This window comes from Petromyzon marinus, chromosome 66 (assembly GCF_048934315.1).
Source record: "Petromyzon marinus isolate PM22_M1 ecotype Great Lakes invasive population chromosome 66, UKy_Petmar_22M1.pri1.0, whole genome shotgun sequence".
NCBI lineage: Eukaryota > Metazoa > Chordata > Hyperoartia > Petromyzontiformes > Petromyzontidae > Petromyzon > Petromyzon marinus.
Genome location: NC_133732.1, coordinates 9,705,550 through 9,728,610, shown reverse-complemented (window position 1 = coordinate 9,728,610; position 23,061 = coordinate 9,705,550). Strand labels below are relative to the sequence as shown.

At 55.7% G+C, this 23,061-nt stretch overlaps 1 protein-coding gene across 2 annotated transcripts in view; it reads left to right on the top strand.

Moving 5' to 3' along the window:
* The window catches only part of LOC116956588 (uncharacterized), a 54,947-nt gene that overhangs the window by 19,907 nt on the left and 11,979 nt on the right, over positions 1-23,061 (top strand). The window contains exons 5-14 of one of the 2 annotated variants that reach the window (XM_076054629.1): positions 3,112-3,182; positions 4,850-5,122; positions 5,297-5,544; positions 6,617-6,881; positions 7,342-7,964; positions 8,831-9,099; positions 10,059-10,155; positions 18,530-18,647; positions 19,186-19,316; positions 19,552-19,750. In XM_076054629.1, the coding sequence (XP_075910744.1) occupies positions 3,112-3,182; positions 4,850-5,122; positions 5,297-5,544; positions 6,617-6,881; positions 7,342-7,964; positions 8,831-9,099; positions 10,059-10,155; positions 18,530-18,647; positions 19,186-19,316; positions 19,552-19,750 (2,294 nt within the window). Of the gene's footprint in view, positions 1-3,111; positions 3,183-4,849; positions 5,123-5,296; positions 5,545-6,616; positions 6,897-7,341; positions 7,965-8,830; positions 9,100-10,058; positions 10,156-18,529; positions 18,648-19,185; positions 19,317-19,551; positions 19,751-23,061 lie in introns of both variants that reach the window. The other variant, XM_076054628.1, reaches the window with a different exon arrangement.

Sequence of the window (23,061 nt, the reverse complement as noted above, 5' to 3'; positions counted from 1 at the left end):
CTGATCTGCCCTCTGACCATCGACTAGTCATCTGTAAGATGCGCCTGCCATTCTTCCACTCCGGTGGTGGGTGTACACTCAGGACCCCATTCCGACCTAAAGTGGCCTGGTCTCAGTTATCTGATGAAAGTTGCAAGCGAGAATTTCATCATCGCTTGCGGCTGGGATTGGCATCGTCCCCGACTCCTCCTGATGTCGAGGGTAAATGGGCGAGGTTTAGGACTGTGACTCATGCAGCTGCAATGGCTGATTTAGGTACGCGGTCCAGACCTCCACAGAGACCCTGGCTGACAGAGGAGGTGTTCAGGATGGTTGAGAAAAAGCGACAGGCCCACTGTCATCGGCTACAGAATCCCACGTCAGAGAATGAGGAGGCTTACCGCAGCCTTTGCTCGGAGGTTCGGAGAGCCGTGAGACGCTGCAAGGATGGGTGGTGGTCGCGGGTTGCTGAGGAGATGGAGTCTGCCTCAGTGGCCCGTGATCACAAATCTCTATTTAACTCCATCAAAAAAGTAACCTGCAGCGCCACACCTATTACCATCATTAGGGGAAAAAACGGTGATCCAATCTCCAACCCCCAGGAACAGGTTTGCAGATTTGCTGAGCATTTCTGTGAGGTCCTGGGGGAGGGAAAATCCCTCAGCCAGGAAAACATCGTGGCACAAAGTGAGGATGACCCTGCTGAGGCTGTGGTGCCTCAAATATTGCCTCAAATATTGGAAGAAGTCACGCCCTGTGAGTGGCTGGCTGAGGTGCCATCTGTTGAGGAAGTACTGAAGGCGATCCGGAGTCTGAGACCAGGAAAGGCAGCGGGCAGAGATGATCTCCCAAGCGAAATACTGAGGGAGGGTGGCGTTTGTGCACAGACTGCCCTATATGACATCATAACAACAGTCTGGACCACTGGATGGGTTCCGCAGGATTGGAAGGATGCGCTGGTGGTCCCCCTTTTTAAGAAGGGGGACCGCACAGACTGTAACAACTACAGGGGCATCTCACTCCTCAGTGTGCCGGGAAAGGTCCTGGCAAGGATTATTCAGCATCGCCTTGCCAGGCACGCTGAGGAGAGGCTTGCGGAGCCCCAATGCGGTTTCAGGAAAGGGCGGTCCTGCACAGATGCCATATTTTCTGTCCGTCTGCTACAGCAGAGGTGTAGGGAATTCCAACAAGACCTACATCTCTGCTTTATTGACCTGGTCAAGGCCTATGATACCATCAGTAGGCCTGGGCTCTGGGTCGTTCTTCGTGCTTTTGGAGTACCTGACCCTCTGCTCAGGATCATTAAGGACCTTCATGATGGTGAGCAGGCCCGGGTAAAACTACGTGGCCGGGAGTCAGAGCCATTCCCTGTACACCTTGGGGTGCGACAGGGATGTCCTCTGGCTCCCACATTATTTAACATCTATTTTGACCACGTAGTTCATGAAGCCTTCAATAGCTGTACCGGGGGAATCTCCATATGGTACAGATATAATGGGAGGCTGATCGATGCCCGGGTGCGGTCAAGGGATGGCTCCCTATTGCTCAACCATGTTATGTATGCCGATGATTTGGTAATAGCTGCTAATTCATAAGAGGAGTTGGAGACGCTGCTGCTGAGACTGTAGCGTGCAACTAATAGATGGGGCCTTACCATCAGCCCCACCAAAACTAAGCACCTGCCTGGGTATTTTATACCATCGGACACTCCACCCCCACAACTCCCAATCGGTGATGGGGCAGTTGTGGAGAGAGTGGAGAGTTTTCCATACCTGGGCAGTGTGCTTATGACTGGCTCCAGTTTAACAGCAGAGGTCTCACTCCGAATCAGTCGAGCGGCAATATCTTTTCATCGGTTGCGTAACGCTGTGTGGAAGCTACCTGGTCTGTCGCTCCGCACTAAGCTTCAGGTCTTCTCGGCCACGGTCATTCCCTCACTTCTCTACGCTTGCGAAACGTGGACCCCCCTAATGGAACATCTTCACCGGTTAGAAACATTTAGGCTGGCCTGCCTACGATCCATCCTGGGTTTAACCAGACTGGATTGTGTGAGGAGCTCACAAATCCTTGAAAGATCTGGGCAAGGTCCCATCGGTGAGCTCCTCCGGCGGGCAAGGCTGCGATGGCTGGGTCATGTAGCCCGGATGCCCAGCCACCGCATGCCGAAACAGCTTTTGTTCGGCCGGATTGAGGGGGCTAAGCAGGCGCGGCACGGGCTAGAGAAGAGATGGAGTGATGTGGTACAGGAGGACGTGGAGCTGAGTGGACTTGCCGATGACTGGTACCAGCGGTGTCAAGATCGGCCTCTGTGGAGGAGGCTCGTGAAGGATGCTACTAGGCAGTTGGAGGCACTGGCCCTCCAACAACAACGGAGGGCGGAGGAGCGACGCTCAGAACAACGAGCGGAGCGCCGTGTGGCTAGACCACAGCAAGTTGGCACAGTAGGGGGCACAGGTGGTGCATCAGCCAGTCATCTCAGTCAGTTGACCCGTGGCACCTGGGTCTGCCCCGTGACCTCCTGCCAGCGGGCGTTCGACACTTCACGTGGCCTCAGGGTGCACATAGCCTGGCACAAGCGTCGTGGTGACGTCACCGCCACTTAGTGGCGAATGGCGGTTCTTGTTGTTGTGTGGGTGAGTGTGTGTGCGTGCGTGTGTGTGTGCACGTGTGTGTGTGCGTGTGTGTGTGCGTGTGTGCTAGGGCTTACGATCCTCCACCTTGGACTAAGTTTCCAAGTAAACCCGAATTCACTTCAGGGGACCATCGCTGTTGATTCACCTGAAACGTAAAGAAATGGCCGAGTCGCCGCGAGAGTTGCTGCTCCCACTGCCAAAACGGGAACCGTAACAATGTGAAGGCAGCTCAGCCGAGCGCTAAACTGCTCGCAGATGGGCCTCGCCGATTGGCTGACGGCACCCCCCCCCCCCCTTGGCTTTACGAGCGCTCGGATTGGCCGAAATCGCGGTGCAAGCGCGGCCGTTGCCCGACGTCGCCGTGAACCCCGAGGGCCGGCGCTGCGGCCTACGACCGGCGGCGCTCGGAAACTTCCCAACCTCGCCGGCGTCACCACGAAGGCGTTAACCCCCCGCCGGTCGCCTCTTTCACCACCCCTCCTCCCCCCCAACGCCGCAGGCGGGACGAGCGGCGGTGTGCTCTTCCCGGCGTTCAAGCGCACCACCACGGCCGGACGGGGCGCCTGGCAGGTGAGCGTCGCAACGCCCGGGGGGGTTGCGACGACGAGATGGGTTGTGGGGGGCGAGGGGGGATTCCGAAACGGTTTTAAGCTTATTCTTGGTTCTTTCGGTAAAGTCACGTTGAAGGGAAAGCAATAAAATAATAAAAAATATATAAAACAATAAAAATTCTCACGACGTTTCGACCGCAACACAGGCAGTCATCAGGTGTGAAAACCAACGGCAAGAAACATTTGAAAGAAGTGGCGGTTTGTATTTATTTATTTAAACGTTAGCACCACGGATAGCGATTTGACAGTTTTGTTTAGAAGGACGAGTCCATCTATGTTCGGAAAAGAGGAGGGGGGAGACGAAAAATTTATGCATGCTGTCTGAAAGCCACCGTAAGCGTGAACAATCAATTAAGACCCGAAATGGTTTATCAAATCCTAAAGTATTAAAGCTTTCGTGACTGCATAAAATTACTCATTGGTTTTTTCGGTAAAGTCACGTATGTAGAAATACAAGAAAAATTATATCGAAACAAAAAACAATCACGACGTTTCGATCACAACGCAAGCGATCTTCATCAGGTGTCAAGAACAAATCACGGAGGTAAATACAACAACAAAAAAGTGTCTTAACTGTGTTGTTGGCCTGACTGGATGTTTTTTCAGGTTTGTTGAATTCTCGTCTCTCATATTTTTGTTATATTTACCTCCGTGATTTGTTCTTGACACCTGATGAAGATCGCTTGCGTTGTGATCGAAACGTCGTGATTGTTTTTTGTTTTAATATAATTTTTCTTGTATTTCTACATACGTGACTTTACCGAAAAAAAAACTATGAGTGAGTTATCAAATCCTTCCAATGATTGCTAAGCCATTATTCCGCCGGGCACGGACCCCTGCCGTGGAGCCCCGTCACTTAGCTCCCTTTCTCGGAAGCGACCTGGCCCATCGCTCGCGGCGGCCTCGACGAGGCGGTCCATCGCCACGCGGGAATCTGTAGCAGCTCAATACTCGAGCAAGCACGGCGTCGATTCTCAACGTGGAAGGGGGGAAAAAACTACGGGGAGAGCGAGAGACGCAAACTCCAAATACACAGAAGCTGGCATCGTCAGGGTCTGGGTCGGACCCACGACCTCCTGCACACCAGGCGAGGTAGTTAACATCTCATAGCCACCGTGATGATGATGATGAGAGAGAGACACAAACTCCAAATACACAGAAGCTGGCATCGTCAGGGTCTGGGTCGGACCCACGACCTCCTGCACACCAGGCGAGGTAGTTAACATCTCATAGCCACCGTGATGATGATGAGAGAGAGACGCAAACTTCAAATATACAGAAGCAGGCATCGTCAGGGTCTGGGTCGACCCCACGATTTCCTGCTTACCAGGCGAGGTAGTCAACATCTCGTAGCCACCGTGATGTTGGGGTCGGCCACACAGAATTTGCGTGACTTACGGGAGGCATGGGCTGGTGCGGAGAGGGATGGGAGATCTATAGATGAGAGGGGTGGGGAGGGTGTCCAGAGCGCGTGTGGCCACGCGGAAGCCGCGTGATTTCCAGGAGGCTTCAGACGATTTAAAGGGAGAGATTTGGAGGATGGATTCGCGCTTAATTTGCGTGAGATGGCGCCGAATCGCGCGCCCCAACTCGCGTCCTTCTCTCTCCTCGTGCATTCCCCGGCAGGGCCTCACCACGTACAACGACAACAGCCCTCCCCACACGGCCGCCCCCACGGCCCCGACGCTGACGCTCGCCAAGCGCGCCGCCGGCGCCGCCGGGGCCGGCACCGCGGCCGGCCAGAGGAGGCCCATGCCCCTCACGGGTCCCATGGGCAAACCCATCCTGCCCCAGAGGATCACGCTCAAGAGGAACATGATAGGGGGCGCGGCGGCGCAGGGCGGGGGCGGCGGCGCGGCCGCGGCCAATCAGCAGCAGGCGGGCGCTGCCGGACCGCAGGTGAGAAGGGGGTGGAGCGTGGGGGAGGTGGGTTTGGTGCCCGAGCGACGGACGGCTCCCGAGTGCTGCCGACGGGCGAGCGTGCCGCGCGACCGGCGGGCGTTGCGGACTTCACGCTGACCTCTCTGCTGCTGCCCCCCCCCCCCCTCCTCACCGTGCCGCGTCACCCCTCAGGCCGGAGAGGGCCCCCCCCCGCCTGCGTCCAAGGAGAAGGCTGCCGACGGGCCCCCCGCGCCCGTCGTGCGCAGGGGATTCACCTCGGTGCCCCCCCTCGTGGGCACGGGGACCAAGGGGGGAACCGAGGCGTCGGGGTCTACGGGGGGCGGGGAGGTCGGGGGCGCGGGCGACGTTGGCGGCGGCGGCGGCGCCGGCGGCGGCGACGGCGGCGGCGGTGGGCCCGGTCTCGATGTGCACGCCCCACGGTGAGCACTGCCACGCGCTCGGCGTGTGAGTGAGCGCGTGTCCTGGGCACAGTAGGGGGGCACGGGTGGTGCATCGGGCCAGCCATCTCGGTCCGTCGCTTCTGAACAAGAGCTGCACGGCAGCTGAGTCGGCCTTACCTGGCAAGATCACCGTCACCGGTGTTGGTCTTGGCCGTGAGCGGGAATCGAACTCGGGTCGCCGGGTACGTAGCGCACCGCTCACCGCGGCAATGCCGCTCCCCAGGACACACAAAGACAAAGATCCCCCGTGTAGCCTGTGACCGACTGTAGGGGCAAGTGCTGTTTGCGAGCAGCACCTGTGAAGACCGGAACGGCACACGAGGGGGTGGGTGTCCAGCACCACTCCCGGCTGCCTTTGTCTCCCCAGTGGCGATGTTTACACACCGCACCAGGTACTCATTTAAGGCTGAGTCGACCTAGGGGAAGCCCAGGACACACAACAACAGTAGCAGCAGCAGCATCGTCCTTCACAAGCCTCCTCCGCACACACAAAGCAACTTCACCTCCTGCTGCAACAACTTTGGGGAAGGGAATCCTGCTGAACAGTATCTTGAGCCTCGTGGGTCTGTGTATGGTGCTGAGTCTATGGGTCTCTGTGTGGTGAGTCTATGGGTCTCTGTATAATGAGTCTCTGTGTGGTGAGTCTATGAGCCTGTGTGATGAGTCTGTGCGATGCCGAGTCTATGGGTCTGTATGATGAGTCTATGGGCCTGTGTGGTGCTGAGTCTATGGGTCTCTGTGATGAGTCTCTGTGTGGTGAGTCTATGGGTCTCTGTGGTGAGTCTCTGGGGTCTCTGTATGATGAGTCTATGGGACTGTGATGAGTCTCTGTTTGGTGAGTCTATGGGTCTCTGTGGTGAGTCTCTGGGGTCTCTGTATGATGAGTCTATGGGACTCTGTGATGAGTCTCTGTGTGGTGAGTCTATGGGTCTCTGTGGTGAGTCTCTGGGGTCTCTGTATGATGAGTCTATGGGACACCGTGATGAATCTACGGGGGTCACTACGCCGATGGTAACGGAGGCCCGCTCACTGCTGCTGGTGGCTGTTCCAGCTACGCGGAGGAGGCGCCCGTCACGGCCTACAAGGACCGAGAGCCGGACAGGGACCGCGACCGCGAGCGCGGCCGGGAACGCGAGCGCAAGAAGAGGCGGGACGCGCTCTACAATGACGACGACGAGGAGGAGGAGGAGGAGGGCGATGAGCCCGGGGGCGTCCACGAAGAGAAGGGGGAGGGCGGCAAGATGGCTGCCGAGCCGCCCCCCTTGACGTTCATGATCACGCGCAACTCGGGCGGAGGGGACTACTACGGCAAGAAGGTGAGGGAGAGACAGGTAAATGGCGCGCAGGCAGGCGGGCGGATGAGCGAGTCGGTGAGTCGGTGAGCGGGTCAGAGAGTCTGTGAGTCTAAGTCTGTGAGCGAGTGAACGGGTGAGCGAGTCGGTGAGTCGGTGAGCAGATGAGCGAGTCGGTGAGCGGCTGAGCGAGTCTGTGAGTGAGTCTGTGAGTGAGTCTGTGAGTCTGTGAGCGGGTGAGCGAGTCTGTGAGCGGGTGAGCGAGTCGGTGAGCGGGTGAGCGAGTCTGTGAGTCTGTGAGCGGGTGAGCGAGTCTGTGAGCGGGTGAGCGAGTCGGTGAGCGGGTGAGCGAGTCTGTGAGTCTGTGAGCGGGTGAGCGAGTCGGTGAGCGGGTGAGTGAGTCTGTGAGCGAGTGAGCGAGTCTGTGAGCGAGTGAGCCAGCATGACCCACCGCCGCCGACCTGCGCACTCTCCACCCCAACAGTCGGTGACGGCGTCGTCCACTCCTCCTCCGTCTGTCGCCGGCTCGGCCAAGCGCCTACGCCGCGTCGAGTCTCCCGACCAGCAGCGCTACCCCCACGCGGCCGCCGCCGCCGCCGGCGCCGGCGGCCCTCCCGGCGCCGCGGCCGCCTCCTCCTCCGCGCCCCCCACCTCCGGCACCCCCGGCGGCGGCGGCGGCAACATCCCCATCACCATCACGACGTCCAGCAAGGGCTCGGCCTACGACTTCAAGAAGATGCACGCCGGCGACGACGACGACTTCGCCGACTTCGCCGAGATCCTCTCCAAGTCGGCGCGCGCCAAGAAGGCCGCCGCCGCCGCCGCCGCCGCCAACGCCGCGGCGGCGGCGGCCGCGGCGGCCGCGGCGGCGGCGGCGAACACCACGCAGCAGCAGCAGCAGGTGGTGTCCATGAGAGGCGTGGACAGCGGGAGCGACAGCGGCTCCGTGTCGCCCCCCCCCGTCGTCGTTCGCAAGCGGCAGAGGGGGCAGCCGCCCCCCGCCGGCACGGCGCTGCTGGGCGGCGGCGGCGGCGGCGTGAGAGGTGGTGACATGGACCTGGAGGAGCCGGTGGTGGTGCGCGTGGACCCTCTGCGCTTGACCGTGCGGTGAGTGCCGGGTGCCAACAGCACCACCGAACTCCTCCTCCTCCCTTCATCTTCCGTGCGGCTGCTGGCGTAGAGGCTGCCGAGCAGCAAACGGCTGCAGTGGCATCGCTGGTCGGGTGGTGGTCAAGCCGCAGGCAACAGCGTCGGCAGCAGCAGTAGCGGAGTCGTGAATCGTCGTCGTAGCTGTGACGACGTCACAGTCGCACCGCTACTACTGGAGAGAGTTCTTTAACGTTGCATTTGTGCAGTGTTAGTCTATGGGCAGTGTTAGTCTATGGGCAGTGTTAGTCTATGGGCAGTGTTAGTCTATGGGCAGTGTTAGTCTATGGGCATTGTTAGTCTATGGGCAGTGTCAGTCTATGGGCAGTGTCAGTCTATGGGCAGTGTTAGTCTATGGGCAATGTTAGTCATGGCACCACCGGCACCACGACCACCACTACTGCTGCAGAGAGTTTGTAACGTTCCATTTGTTCATCGTCAGCTGTCATCCGCATCTGCCACGGTTTTGTGGGAGGGATTTAGACTCGTCGCACCGGTGACGATTATCCGAACCGGTCTTGCGCCTCCCCTAGGTCGACTCGGCCTCAAATGAGTACCTGTGGGCGCGGTGGTGTGCTGTGTAAACATCGTCACTAAGGGGAGACAAAGGCGGCCGGGCGCGGTGCTGGCCACCCACCCCCTCGCCTAACACAGTGGCGGCCTTCATAGGTGCTGCTGCTGCTGGTCGCTACTAACAGCACTTGCCTCACCAGCCTGTTACAGGCTACGCGGGGGATCTTTGTTTATCGGTGCTGCTACTCGCTAACAGCACTTGCCTCACCGGCCTGCTCATGCTACACGGGGGATCTTTGTCTGTATGTGTTCAGGCCTGGCTCGTCGCTGTCTCTAAACGAAGAGCGACAGCTCTCCATGGACCTGGTTTCGGTCCGTCGATCTCGCGCCCCCCGCGACCGCGATCCCACCGCCGGCACCAGTGGCGGCGGTGGCGGCGGTAGCAGCAGTGGCGGCGGTGGCGGCGGTGGCGGTGACGCGTTCCGTTCCATCTTCCACCACATCCCCTCCGCCTCGGCCCGTCCGCCGAGCCCCTCCATCGCTTTCCTGCAGCACATCGTCTCGCTGGTGCACCATGTCCGCGGTGAGGACCCTATCTTTCATATATACACACTCTCATTCGCACGTACACACTCATTCACATGTACACACTCATTCACATGTACACACTCATTCACATGTACACACTCACATTCACTTCACATTCACTACACATTCACTACACATTCACATATACACACTCACTCATTCACATATATACACTCACATTCACTACACATTCACATGTACACACTCTCACACTCTGATTGACATGTACACACTCTCATTCACATGTACACACTCACATTCACTAAACATTCACATATACACACTCACTCATTCACATGTACACACTCACATTCACTACACATTCACATATACACACTCACTCATTCACATGTACACTCTCATTCACATGTACACACTCACATTCACTACACATTCACATATACACACTCACTGTCACACTCTGATTGACATGTTCACACTCTCATTCACATATATACACTCACATTCGCATATACACTCTCTCTTGCACTCACATTCACATATACACACTTACCCATTCACATGTACACACTCATTCACATATACACACTCACACTCATTCACATATACACACTCACACTCATTCACATATACAGACACTCATTCACATAAACACACTCAGTCACTTAAACACACTCATTCACATAAACACACTCATTCACATATACACACTCACACTCATTCACATATACACACTCACACTCATTCACATATACACACACTCATTCACATATACAGACACTCATTCACATGTACAGACACACTCATTCACATGTACACACTCACACTCATTCACATGTACACACTCACACTCATTCACATGTACACACTCACTCATTCACATATACACACTCTCATTCACATATACACACTCATTCACATATACAAACTCGCACTCATTCACAGTCACCCACGGGGGATTCACTCGTCCCGTTTCCCCCCGCCCCCACACAGAGCACCGTTTCAAGCCCGCCACCATGACCCTGAACGAACGCTTTGGGAGCCTTCAGGAGGCCAGCGAGGCCGGGAACAAGAGTCCCGAGATCCGCAGGTAAGGCCCGGTGCAGCCCCCTTCCCCCTTGCCCCCCCCCCCGTGGGGTCCACTTAGACGTGGGGTCTGGGGTCGGGGGGGCGCAGGGGTGTAGCAGGAAGATGCCGGTCCGTCCGTCCGTCCATCCCTCCGTCTGTCGATTGAAAAAAATAAACCTGGACGCTTGCGCCCGACATTGCGATCGAGCGCCGGAGAGGAGGGAGAGGAGGGAGAGGAGGGAGAGAGGCTCGCTCGTTGCGACTCCCAGCGAAACGGCCGGGCGAGCGAGCCACGCTGCCGACGCGACGGAGCAGACGGATTCAGACGCGAGTGCGACGATGATGACGGAGACGGACGAGACGCAGCTGACGGGGCACAGGGCAAGCGACTCGGGAATCGAGTCTCGGGTTGGCCCGTGACCACCCCACCCACCGCATCGTGAAGAGGCGTCTGACCGCGGTAAGCGTGGCGGTTGAGCTGGCGCATTTGCAGCGCCGTCGATGCCGTCACCGGCCAGCAGCGGAAAGAGCATTGCCGAGGGCCGCCGGCCAGAGGCAAGCGAGCGTGCGTGGTGGATTGGAGGCCGCCTTCGCGAGTTTGTGGGGGGAGGGGTAGCTATACAAGCAGGGGGCGGGCGTTCACGCGCCGGTAGCTGCAACGGGGGGGGGAAGGGGTAAAGGGCGGTGACGGAGGGTGCGGTGCCTTAGGAGGACCCTCCTAAGGCACCGCACCCCATGCTCAAACCCTACTCCCCAAAATGACCCATTTGGCAGAGTCGTCGACAAAACGGCGCCCGCCCGCCACCGCCCACTACCCGGGGCGGCATCGTGATGACCTCCTAGGGGCAGGGATGACTCGACGTGCGCCGGCTGCCAGCCGCTTCCTTCCCCACGATCGGGGGTGTCTCTGCGTAGCCGATACGGCACCGACGCCACTGAGGAAGTTGCGCTGCGTTTTGTTCCGCGGTCGAGCAGAGAGAGAAAAATATTTTTTTGTCCGTACGGGAATCACGTTCCATATGCATTAAAAAGAGGGTTTGCATTTGTTCACGTGAAGATCCAAATTCGCCCAACAGATTTGGTTGAGCTCGGAAGATGGGCTTGGCCAAAGAATGACCCTTTAACTCGGCAGCTCCTCCCCCCCCCTTCCTCCGTTCGACGGAGCAAGTGTTGTTTTTAAAAAGCGGCGAGATGTTCAAGTCCTCGCCGGTGACGTTGCTTTCGTTTTGTTGAGCGAGAGCGAGAGATTTAATTTCTAGCCGTTGATTTGGTGAGGTTTCTCCCGCAGCTCTTGTCGACGGCTCTTCTTGGCTCTGTATTCGCGCTGAGTTGAGCTTGAACCAGACGGGTGCTAATGTGTGATCGACCAAATGGCGGGCCTGCGGCGAGAAATGTGACGGCCGGCTGGAAACAAGAATGCAAAATACTGAATGAAAAGGATGAAAAAAATGGAGCACTAAAAAATAAGTCCGTCGTCGCGAATCTGAAAAAAGGTGAGTTCACCCCATGGCTGACGTGGTGTGAAAAATGCTGCGGCTGACAACGAGCAGCAAAAAAAAAATCAAAAATGGATGGCCAGGCCACAAGATAATGACCTCAAAATGGCGGGACCAGCCACGGGTCAAAACAAAATGGCCGCCACAAGATTTTATTTTTTAAACGCGGGCCGGCTCTCAAACAACGCAAAGCAGAGATTGACGGAGAGAGCGAGAAAGGCAGGCCCACGCGCGGCCTCAAGCGACATGGCCGATGGCGACCAACAAATGGCCTGGCGCGCAGACCCCTGCAGGATCGCGAAGAAACCTCCAAAATGGCTGGCGCTGAAAGAAAGTGGTTGTGCAAAATGGCCACCTTAGCAACAAGCAGGGTATTTTTTTTAAGTTGATTTAAAAGCTCATGGGCTGGGCTTTTTCGTGATGATGATACTAATAATAAAACCTTTAACCACTGGTGTGATTGTGTGCTCATTTTAAGGCTCGTTGTTGATGTGGTTTGCAGGACATCACAGGGGATGTGACCTTTGAACCTGTTTTTCGATGCAGAAGGACGTTGAACCCTGCAAGGAGGCTCTGACTTCTTTACGGAACGTACGACTCCTCGCCGCCCGCATTTCACTCCTTGCGGAGATGGGCCTGATGCGTGGAGGCCTTGAGGGCCCTGAGTCTCGTCAGAGGCCCTGAGTCTCGTCAGAGGCCCTGAGTCTCGTCAGAGGCCCTGAGTCTCGTCAGAGGGGCGCCCCCTCCAACCCCCCCTCCCCTCGAAGCTCACCACTCTAGAAAGTAGCACTGACGAGCGTTTGTCGGGCGCACGGTCAAAACCCAAAGGAAGACAAAAGAGCTCGGTGATGTGGCGACGTCTCTCTAAAACCAAAACAAAAAAAACGTCGGGAGCCGCATCTGACCTGCGGGTCCGGCTGGCCTGGGGAAAAGTAGCCACACCTCTGGGCGCCTTTGTAAAGACGGACGTGAGCTGTCCGCAGCGGCGTGTCTTAGTGTTTCCTCCCCCCTAGGAGGTAAGTGGCGGTCGCTCGCGACGTTTGTGCTGTCGTCGGCTGTCGTTGCTGCTGCTGCTGTCCCTTTGCGGTGCGGTTTTGTGTGTGTGTGTGCGCGCGTTGTAAAGAGTTAGGTTGAGCCCGCGGGCGGGCAGGCTTGGATCGTTGTCTGCTCTCCGTGCAGCGGATGCCAATTATTTTTTGTTTAAACACACACACACACACAGGTGACCTTTGACCGTGCAACGCTTCCAGGACATTTTTGTGCTGGATGTGGAAGGGGGCATGGGCGTGACCGAGAAACGGGAAGAGTCGTGTGACCCTAGCCCGCCCGGCAATGCAAAGCCGAGCCGGCGGTCAAAACCGGTGACCGCGATGGAAAGTCGTCACCGCCGCAATCTAAAACCGAACGAGAGAGGGGAAGGACGCAGCTTTTGTGACGATCCGTCCAACATTTCACACTTGACGTGTGGGCCAATCAAAGCCGCAAGGCTGCGGAAAAGGCTATTTGCATCCACAGCAGTGGAATGGGAGAGAGTGGCTGGTGATGGTGGTGGTGGCGGCGATGGTGGTGGTGGCGGCGGTGGCGGCCGTGTCACAATGCCTGTGAAAGCGCCACTCGCCTGGCCTACCTGGGTCTGAGCGGGGCGACACGTTTGACGTTGGGTACGGCACCCACCCACCAAGTCCGGGGGAAGTCCACGTGAGTTGTCGAGAACCGGCCATGAACGTAAACGAACCGGAAAAAGTGACAGGCTGACATAGCGCGTGCGCACGTTTACTTACATGGTTTGTCGGATCTGAGACTAACGACTCGTGCGTAACAGCGAGGGATGTAACGATTCTTCCATCTCCACGATTCGATGATTTGGCACGGCTTGGGGGGGGAGGGGCGGAGGGATAAGTGGGGTGAATTCATTTTATAATGCAAGTCCGCAGTGACTGCGGCATCCGCACGACCGAAGGAATCAATCCTCGCGTGTAATAATCATAAGAGGTGAATATAGCCAATGAATTGTTGCATCCCTCCTTATCGTCTGGAGGCTCGGCTGTAATTCGTGTGCATTTTGATATGGGTTAAAGTATTAGGCGTTAGCGCAGGGGTGATTGACACTCCTAATCAAAGTTTTTGTGGGTTCGAGTTATGTAAATATAATTGTCGTTAAACCCGACAGCCAGTTAGTAAAGGGTTTGTCACGTAAACAGAACGTGCCATTTCGTTACCAGTACAGCACACCGGTGTGTTGGAGAGCAAATCACAATATTTACAATCTTGAGTATGATGTTTCGCCAGCAACTAAAACCGGCATAACAATGGTGTGATGTGCTGCTAACTAATTGGCATGTTCTGTTTACGTGACGAACCCTTTACTAATTGGCTGTGTCGGGTGGTGGCAGGATTAACGACACATTTATTTACAGGCTGCTTCAAAAATGTTTCAACACTTGTGAGAATTTGCAACAATACCACAAGAAATGGCGAACAAGTGGAGACTCTGACTTTTTGAAGCTATTAACGTACATTTGTTATCATGTTAAGGTGTATCATCCGTTCTCTTTCCATTAAAAACGACAGTCCCGTGTTAGTGTTAAAAAAAATTTGAAGCATCATTTGACCTCCTTTGCCAGTCCTCTGGTCTAACACCGTTCTGAGACTAGGCTCAAAAGAAAGCTGTCTCTGGTGTGGACCAATCAGTTTGAAAGAAAATGCATCATCATACTATCAGAGTGTGGTTTTTGTTTGCATTCTGACCACGAGTATTGTGGTCAATGCGGACATGATTCCTCGTTAAACGGTTTCTGTTTGGTGTTTTAACATCTTAACACAGCTGTTTTGTTGCCAGAAAAAAGGGGAAAAAACCTTTTCTCAAATTTGAAGCACCCTGTACGTTATAATGGATGACATTGGTCGCGAAAGCCCCACAACTACTACTACTACTTTGTATTAAAGTGATTGACACCCACCGTGTACCGTGAGATGATGGCCCTGTATGAGAAGAGAGGTGCAACCCGGCATCGGATTTGTGAATTCGAGAGAGTTATGCCGGCCGCAATGTTGGCGAACATGAACCGGGTGAATGGGGCATGACCCTGGCATTTGCTGACTCCTTTTTTCCCCTCCCAGCTTTTCGCCACTAGGTGGCGGACGTGTGTCCAAGATGGCGGCGTCCTTGCACGACTGCACATCAGAAGAGAGCCGCAAGATGTTGTATGATTTTTTTTGTCCTCGGTGGGATGGAGGGGGAGGCATCGGGACAACTCCGTCACAGACTGAAGCCGTGAACCGTGGCAATGTTTACAAATGGGAGCAGCCAGGCCAGTTGATGTTTCGCCTCCAGCCCAGGGCCTCTTCCCGCCGAGAGCTTTACGAGTTTCGCCGAAGGCCGGCGTTGACTCGAAACGATGGTGTGTTGACCGCGTCTAAAACGACCGTCGCGTGTCGCCGGAGAAGAGGGTTTTCTCCCCCCCTTTTAGCGCGTCGGAGGCTCCATCTCACGGTCGCGTCTTGAGTGTCCGGAGATGCTGAAGTCCTTTAGCGGGGGAATTGTTTGCACCTGTGTCCCACGTAGGTAGCCAATCCCGGTGCTAATCGGAAGTCACGGTGTGAACGGTGGCCGATGGAAGCGGGAGTGATAACACGGCATCTTTTTCTATGACATGTTTCAGGCGGTGAGGAGCAGGAGGAGAAAGGGTGGCAGGGGTGGCCTCCAAAACACACCCCGATGGGGTTACGGTCCCCTGGCGGGCAACCGTTCGAACCTTGCCCGCCGATGTATTATTATTTTTTTGCCGAGACCTTGCCGGCGTCTTCATTGCCGATGGTGGTGGTGGTGGCGGTGAGGGAGGTGGGGGGAGTGGAAATCACCAAAAGTCTCGATGCGGTTTCAGCGGTTCCGTCAAGATGTTGATTCTGGGCCAGAGATAGTAATCTCCCTTCCTGTGCCATGCTGGTTGCGGTTGTTCATTGTGGCCGCTCAGCGGAGCCGGTGGTCCGGCGGGAGAGACGCACAGAGTTTTTAGACAGCGAGAGCAGCCGAAGAAGCGAAGGGACCTCCTCTGGAGTGCAGGTTGGGCTGGTAACGTCAGCGGCACACCTCGGCTACCGGACAGATGACGCCCCCCGTGCCGGTGTGAATGCGCCGCTCGCCCCTGCGATGAATTTCCCCGCTCGCCGGTTAATTTGAGCGGGGCGCGAGGGGTCCGCAAGGGGGGGGGGGCCCTTTTGACTTGCACGTTACAAACGCACGAGGCCCCCGCGTCGTAAACCTCCCCTAACGGGGCTGCGCGACGGCTCGTTGAATGGCCGTGTAAACGCGGCGATGTGCGGTGTTGTTGATCGTGCGGTGTTGTGTTGATCGTGGGAAAAACAATGTCCGCTTTTTCGTGCCCCCCCTTGTCTGTTCCTCTTGTCTCTCTGTGTCTGTGCGCGTGTGTCTCTCTCTCCCCTCTTGAAGCTGTAGTGTCCACGGAAGACCACCGCGCCCTGTGCGCCGCCGCCAGAGCGGCTCCGGCCGTTTATAAGACGCTCAAAACGTTCGCGAGAGCGAGAAACGCCAAAAAACCCCCAAAAAACGCAACCAAAAAACGCAACCAAAAAAAGCAAAACAACCAGAACCCGATGTACAAAAAAAGGAGGGGTGGGCAAAGCGCCCACCACCACCACTGCCACCCCGCAAAAAATATATTTTTACAAAAAAAAACTGGAGGTTTCTGTTTTTGCCGGGCGCGGGCAAGACATGGAGCAGCGCGTACGTTACCCGCCCGGCGCCTCGCGCGGTTTTGACGCTCGCTCGCGGTCCCGCTCACTCGCGTGCTCTCGCTCTCTCTCTTTTCGCAGACTTAAGGCGCAGGTTTGCTTTGCTGAAAGTCAGTTTTGACGTAGTTAGTTTAACACGTAATTAGTTTCACACGTAGTAGTTGGTTTAACACGTAGTTGGTTTAACACGTAGTTAGTTAAACACGTAGTTTAACACGTAGTAGTTGGTTTAACACGTAGTAGTTAGTTTAATATGTAGTTAGTTAAACACGTAGTTTAACACGTACCTAGAAGTAGTTTAACACGTAGTTAGTTTAACACGTAGTTAAACACGTAGTTTAACATGTTAGTTTAACACGTAGTTAGTAAGTTTAACACGTAGTTAGTTTAACATGTAGTTAGTTTACGGAAAGAACCAAGAATATGAACCCTGCAGTCACGAAAGCTTTAAATCAAAATGTAAAAACGTAACTAGTAGTTAGTGATAGTTTAACTGGTAGTAGTTTAACACGTAGTTTAACACGTAGTTTTTCGTTTAACATGTAATAGTAGTAGTATTTAGTTCAACAGGTAGTTAGTAAGTTTAAAACGTAGCTAGTAGTTGCTTGTCGTAGTTTAACACGCACATTTTCGCGACCAATATCCATAATACGGGTTTTTTTGGGTTAGCGTGAATATAAATTTGTGTTGTTAAAACCCGCCACCACCCGACACAGCCAATTAGTACGGGGTTTGTCACGTAAGCAGAACGTGGCCAATTCGTTGCTAGTACAGCACTAACCGCTTGTGTGTTGGAGAGCCAAGCCACTACAACATTTGCAATCTGAGTACGACGTTTCTCCAGTAATTGCAACCAGCATCATCAGGCGACTACTAGATTTATTACTGGCGAAATGTCGTACTCAGATTGTAAATGTTGTAGTGGATTTGCTCTCCAACACACAAGCGGCTAGTGCTGTACTAGTAACGCACTGATTGTGATTGTACTCGGCACTCAGATTGTAAATGTTGTAGTGGGTTTACTCTCCAACACACAAGCGGTTAGTGCTGTACTAGTAACGCACTGATTGTGATTGTACTCGGTACTCAGATTGTAAATGTTGTAGCGGGTTTACTCTCCAACACACAAGCGGCTAGTGCTGTGCTAGTAACGATTTGGCCACGGTCTGTTTACGTGACTAACCCCCTTACTGATTGGCTGCGTCGGGTGGTGGCGGGTTTAACAACACAACATCTATATTCACGCTGTCTTATGGATAGTAGTATTTAGGTCGTAGCTGGGGCTTTGCGCCCAGCCAATGTTGCCCCTAATAAAGATGCGTTTGTTTTTGCCGCTGCTGCTGCTGAAAGTTGTAATTGGGGGAAAAAAAATAATACCCGTTTTAACGTGTTATAACCCAAGCTCAACAGATGTGCACGTGCCCCGTATCGGAGCAACGTTCATAATCTGATCATGCCCCCTCTGTGCGACGACTGCCGCTAGTAGTGGGCAATTTATTTTTCCTGTGTGCGTTTTGCTCCAGGTGCTTGTGTGTCGATTGTTCGATCGCCGCTCGCCTTGTTAGGGTCCTTATCTGCCTGTCCATCTGGAAGTCTCAGTTCAGCTTTATTGGTAGCCTAATCTAAGTCATCGTGTTGATGTGTTGTGTCCAGTAGTCTGGCTGGTAATCGAATGCCTTTGTAGAACTTCTTTCGCACCACACGTAGCCAACTGTGCTAATCGGAGGTGCGTATTGTATTTGGTATTCCTATCAGATAATGCATTTGCTAGTATTTTGGTAGCAGCCTCTGGTAGTCTAAATGGCATTGCAGCAATATTCTATTTGATAGTCGGCTGTCTTTTTTTTGTTTACGCACTTTTATTTTATACCCTGCTAGTCCCATCTGTTCGGCTTGCTATTGCAGTGCATTGGCGTTATGTCGAGTTGTTTGTCTGGTTCGTAGCCGGGCGTCCCTGCTAGCGTGCCCGGCAGCGCCGTCTGCCGCTAGCGGCTCCTGTCTCCGCGAGCGCCGCGTGCGCCGGCTTGCCGGGCTGCCTGCCGGGCTGCCTTCCGGGCTGCCTGCTGGGCTGCCTGCCGGGCTGCCGTCGTGTGGCCAGCGGCCGCGTGACCTTTGCGCGCCGTCCGTCCGCCGCGTGCGTGCGTGCAGGAGGATCGACATCTCGCCCGACTTCCTGAAGCGACACAAGAAGAAGGAGAGCGTCGATGGCGGCGCCTCCTCCTCGGGGAAGTTCTCGCTGCGACGCGACAGCAGCGCCAGCAGCAAGGCACGGCGGCTCGCTCACTCGCTCGCCCGCTCGCTCACTCGCTCTCGCTCACTCTCGTCCGCCCTCTCGCTCGCCCGCCCTCTCACTCTCGCTCACTCGCTCGCTCTCACTCGCTCTTGCTCACTCTCGCCCGCCCTCTCACTCGCTCTCGCTCACCCGCTCGTTCGCCCACTCGCCCGGCTGTCCGTCTGCTCGCCCACTCATCCCTTCGTTCACCTGCTCGCCCGCTCACTCGACCGCCCGTTCACCCACTCGTCCGTCCGTTTCCCCACTCTCACCCACGCACCTGTCTGTTCACTTGCCCACTCGCTCGCACACTCACCCACTCGCCCGTCCGTCCATTCACCTACTCACCCACTCGCCTGTCTGTCTATGTGTTCACCCTCTCACCCGTCCATTCACCTACTCATCCACTCGCCCGTCTGTCTATGTGTTCACCCGCTCGCCCGTCCGTCCATTCACTTGTTCACCCGCTAGCGTTCACCCGCTAGCGTTCACTCGCTTATTGACTCACCGCCCGCCCCCCCCCGCCGTGCAGGAGGAGGAGCAGCAGCAGCCGAGGGAGAAGTCGAGCGAGCGAGCGCCCAAGGCGGAGCGGAGGCACAAGGAGCGGGGGGAGAGGGAGAGGGAGCGTGGTGACGAGCGGGAGCAGCGGGAGCGCGACGAGCGGTGAGCGGAGACCACCGCTTCACCGCCGGTCACGCGCGTGACACCGGTATCACGAGCGTCACGAGTGTCACACCGGTGTCACACTCGTGACCGGTGTCACACTCGTGACCGGCTTTTTGCCAACGTTCTGTTAAGGCCACACGGGGGATCTTTTCCTCTGTAGGTGCTACTCGCTAACAGCACTTGCCCCTAACCGTCCGTTAAGGCTACACGGGGGACCTTTGTCTTTACGCAGGAGATCTCGCTCGGCCAGCCACGAGGAGGCCTACGGCTTTGAGAAGGGCAGGTCCAGCTCCAAAGACTACTACCAGCAGCAGCAGCACCACCAGCAGCTCCAGCAGCAGCACGGGTACCAGCAGCAGCTCCAGCAGCAGCAGCAGGGCTACCAACACCGCGGCTCCTCCTGGCAGCCACGCAGTCGCCCCGCGCCCTACGTGAGTGTGGCCAGGGGGCACAGAGAGCCTGGCGGGGATGCGCAGCAGCACGCGGTACACACACAGCACACACACACACAGCACACACACAGCACACACACAGCACACACACACAGCACACACACAGCACACACACAGTACACACAGCACACACACAGCACACACACACACAGCACACACACAGCACACACAGCACACACACAGCACACACACACAGCACACACACACAGCACACACACACAGCACACACACACGGCACACACACGGCACACACACGGCACACACACGGCACACACACAGTACACACAGCACACACACAGCACGCTGTACACACACAGCACACACAGACACACACACACAGACACACACACACAGACACAGACACACAGACACAACAACAACAACAACCGCCATTCGTCACTAAGTGGCGGTGACGTCACCACGACGCTTGTGCCAGGCTATGTGCACCCTGAGGCCACGTGAAGTGTCGAACGCCCGCTGGCAGGAGGTCACGGGGCAGACCCAGGTGCCACGGGTCGACTGACTAAGATGACTGGCTGATGCACCACCTGTGCCTCCTACTGTGCCAACCTGCTGTGCTTTAGCCACCCGGTGCTCCGCTCGTTGTCGTGAGCGTCGCTCCTCCGCCCTCCGTTGTTGTTGGAGGGCGACTGCCTCCAACTGCCCAGTAGCATCCTTCACGAGCCTCCTCCACAGAGGTCGATCTTGACACCGCTGGTACCAGTCATCGGCAAGTCCACTCAGCTCCACGTCCTCCTGTACCACATCACTCCATCTCTTCTCTAGCCCGTGCCGCGCCCGCTTAGCCCCCTCAATCCGGCCGAACAAAAGCTGTTTCGGCATGCGGTGGCTGGGCATGCGGGCTACATGACCCAGCCATCGCAACCTTGCCCACCGGAGGAGCTCACCGATGGGACCTTGCCCAGATTTTTCAAGGATTTGTGAGCTCCTCACACAATCCAGTCTGGTTAAACCCAGGATGGATCGTAGGCAGGCCAGCCTAAATGTTTCTAACCGGCGAAGATGTTCCATTAGGGGGGTCCACGTTTCGCAAGCGTAGAGAAGTGAGGGAATGATCGTGGCCGAGAAGACCTGAAGCTTAGTGCGGAGCGACAGACCAGGTAGCTTCCACACAGCGTTACGCAACCGATGAAAAGATATTGCCGCTCGACTGATTCGGAGTGAGACCTCTGCTGTTAAACTGGAGCCAGTCATAAGCACACTACCCAGGTATGGGAAACTCTCCACTCTCTCCACAACTGCCCCATCACCGATTGGGAGTTGTGGGGGTGGAGTGTCCGATGGTACAAAATACCCAGGCAGGTGCTTAGTTTTGGTGGAGCTGATGGTAAGGCCCCACCTCTTAGTGGCACGCTCCAGTCTCAGCAGCAGCGTCTCCAACTCCTATGACTGAGCAGCTATTACCAAATCATCAGCATACATAACGTGGTTGACCAATAGGGAGCCATCCCTTGACCGCACCCGGGCATCGATCAGCCTCCCATTATATCTGTACCATATCGAGATTCCCCCGGTACAGCTATTGAAGGCTTCACGAACTACGTGGTCAAAATAGATGTTAAATAATGTGGGAGCCAGAGGACATCCCTGTCGCACCCCAAGGTGTACAGGGAATGGCTCTGACTCCCGGCCACGTAGTTTTACCCGGGCCCGCTCACCATCATGAAGGTCCTTAATGATCGTGAGCAGAGGGTCAGGTACTCCAAAAGCACGAAGAACGACCCAGAGCCCAGGCCTACTGATGGTATCATAGGCCTTGACCAGGTCAATAAAGCAAAGATGTAGGTCTTGTTGGAATTCCCTACACCTCTGCTGTAGCAGACGGACAGAAAATATGGCATCTGTGCAGGACTGCCCTTTCCTGAAACCGCATTGGGGCTCCGCAAGCCTCTCCTCAGCGTGCCTGGCAAGGCGATGCTGAATAATCCTTGCCAGGACCTTTCCCGGCACACTGAGGAGTGAGATGCCCCTGTAGTTGTTACAGTCTGTGCGGTCCCCCTTCTTAAAGAGGGGGACCACCAGGGCATCCTTCCAATCCTGCGGAACCCGTCCAGCGGCCCTGACCGTTGTTATGATGTCATATAGGGCAGTCTGTGCACAAACGCCACCCTCCCTCAGCATTTCGCTTGGGAGATCATCTCTGCCCGCTGCCTTTCCTGGTCTCAGACTCCGGATCGCCTTCAGTACTTCCTCAACAGATGGCACCTCAGCCAGCCACTCACAGGGGGTGACTTCTTCCAATATTTGAGGCACCGCAGCCTCAGCAGGGTCATCCTCACTTTGTGCCACGATGTTTTCCTGGCTGAGGGATTTTCCCTCCCCCAGGACCTCACAGAAATGCTCAGCAAATCTGCAAACCTGTTCCTGGGGGTCGGAGATTGGATCACCGTTTTTTCCCCTAATGATGGTAATAGGTGTGGCGCTGCAGGTTACTTTTTTGATGTAGTTAAATAGAGATTTGTGATCACGGGCCACTGAGGCAGACTCCATCTCCTCAGCAACCCGCGACCACCACCCATCCTTGCAGCGCCTCACGGCTCTCCGAACCTCCGAGCGAAGGCTGCGGTAAGCCTCCTCATTCGCTGATGTGGGATTCTGTAGCCGATGACAGTGGGCCTGTTGCTTTTTCTCAACCATCCTGAATACCTCCTCTGTCAGCCAGGGTCTCTGGGGAGGTCTGGACCGCGTACCCAAAGCAGCCATTGCAGCTGCATGAGTCACAGTCTTAAACCTTGCCCATTTACCCTCGACATCATGAGGAGTCGTGGACGATGCCAATCCCAGCCGCAAGCGATGATGAAATTCTCGCTTGTAACTTTCATCAGATAACTGAGACCAGGCCACTTTAGGTTGGAATGGGGTCCTGGGTGTACACCCACCACCGGAGTGGAAGAATGGCAGGCACATCTTACAGATGACTAGTCGATGGTCAGAGGGCAGATCAGCTCCACGGTAGGTCCTGGTGTCAAGGACATAGGCTCGCATCCGCTGGTCCGTCACTATGTAGTCCAGCAGATGTTCTTGCTTGGACCCGGCATGCATCCATGATGTGTGAATGCGCCGATGCCGGAACAGCGTGTTGGTAATTACAAGCCCATGGGCTGCACAAAAATCTAGCAGCCTCCTACCGTTGTTATTGAGCTGATCTGGCCCATGCCCTCCAATCACTCCAAACCAGGTGCCAGTATCATGACCAACTCGAGCATTGAAGTCACCCAACAAGATGACTCCATCCCGAGGGGCCACTTTAGCCAGCACCTGTGACAGGA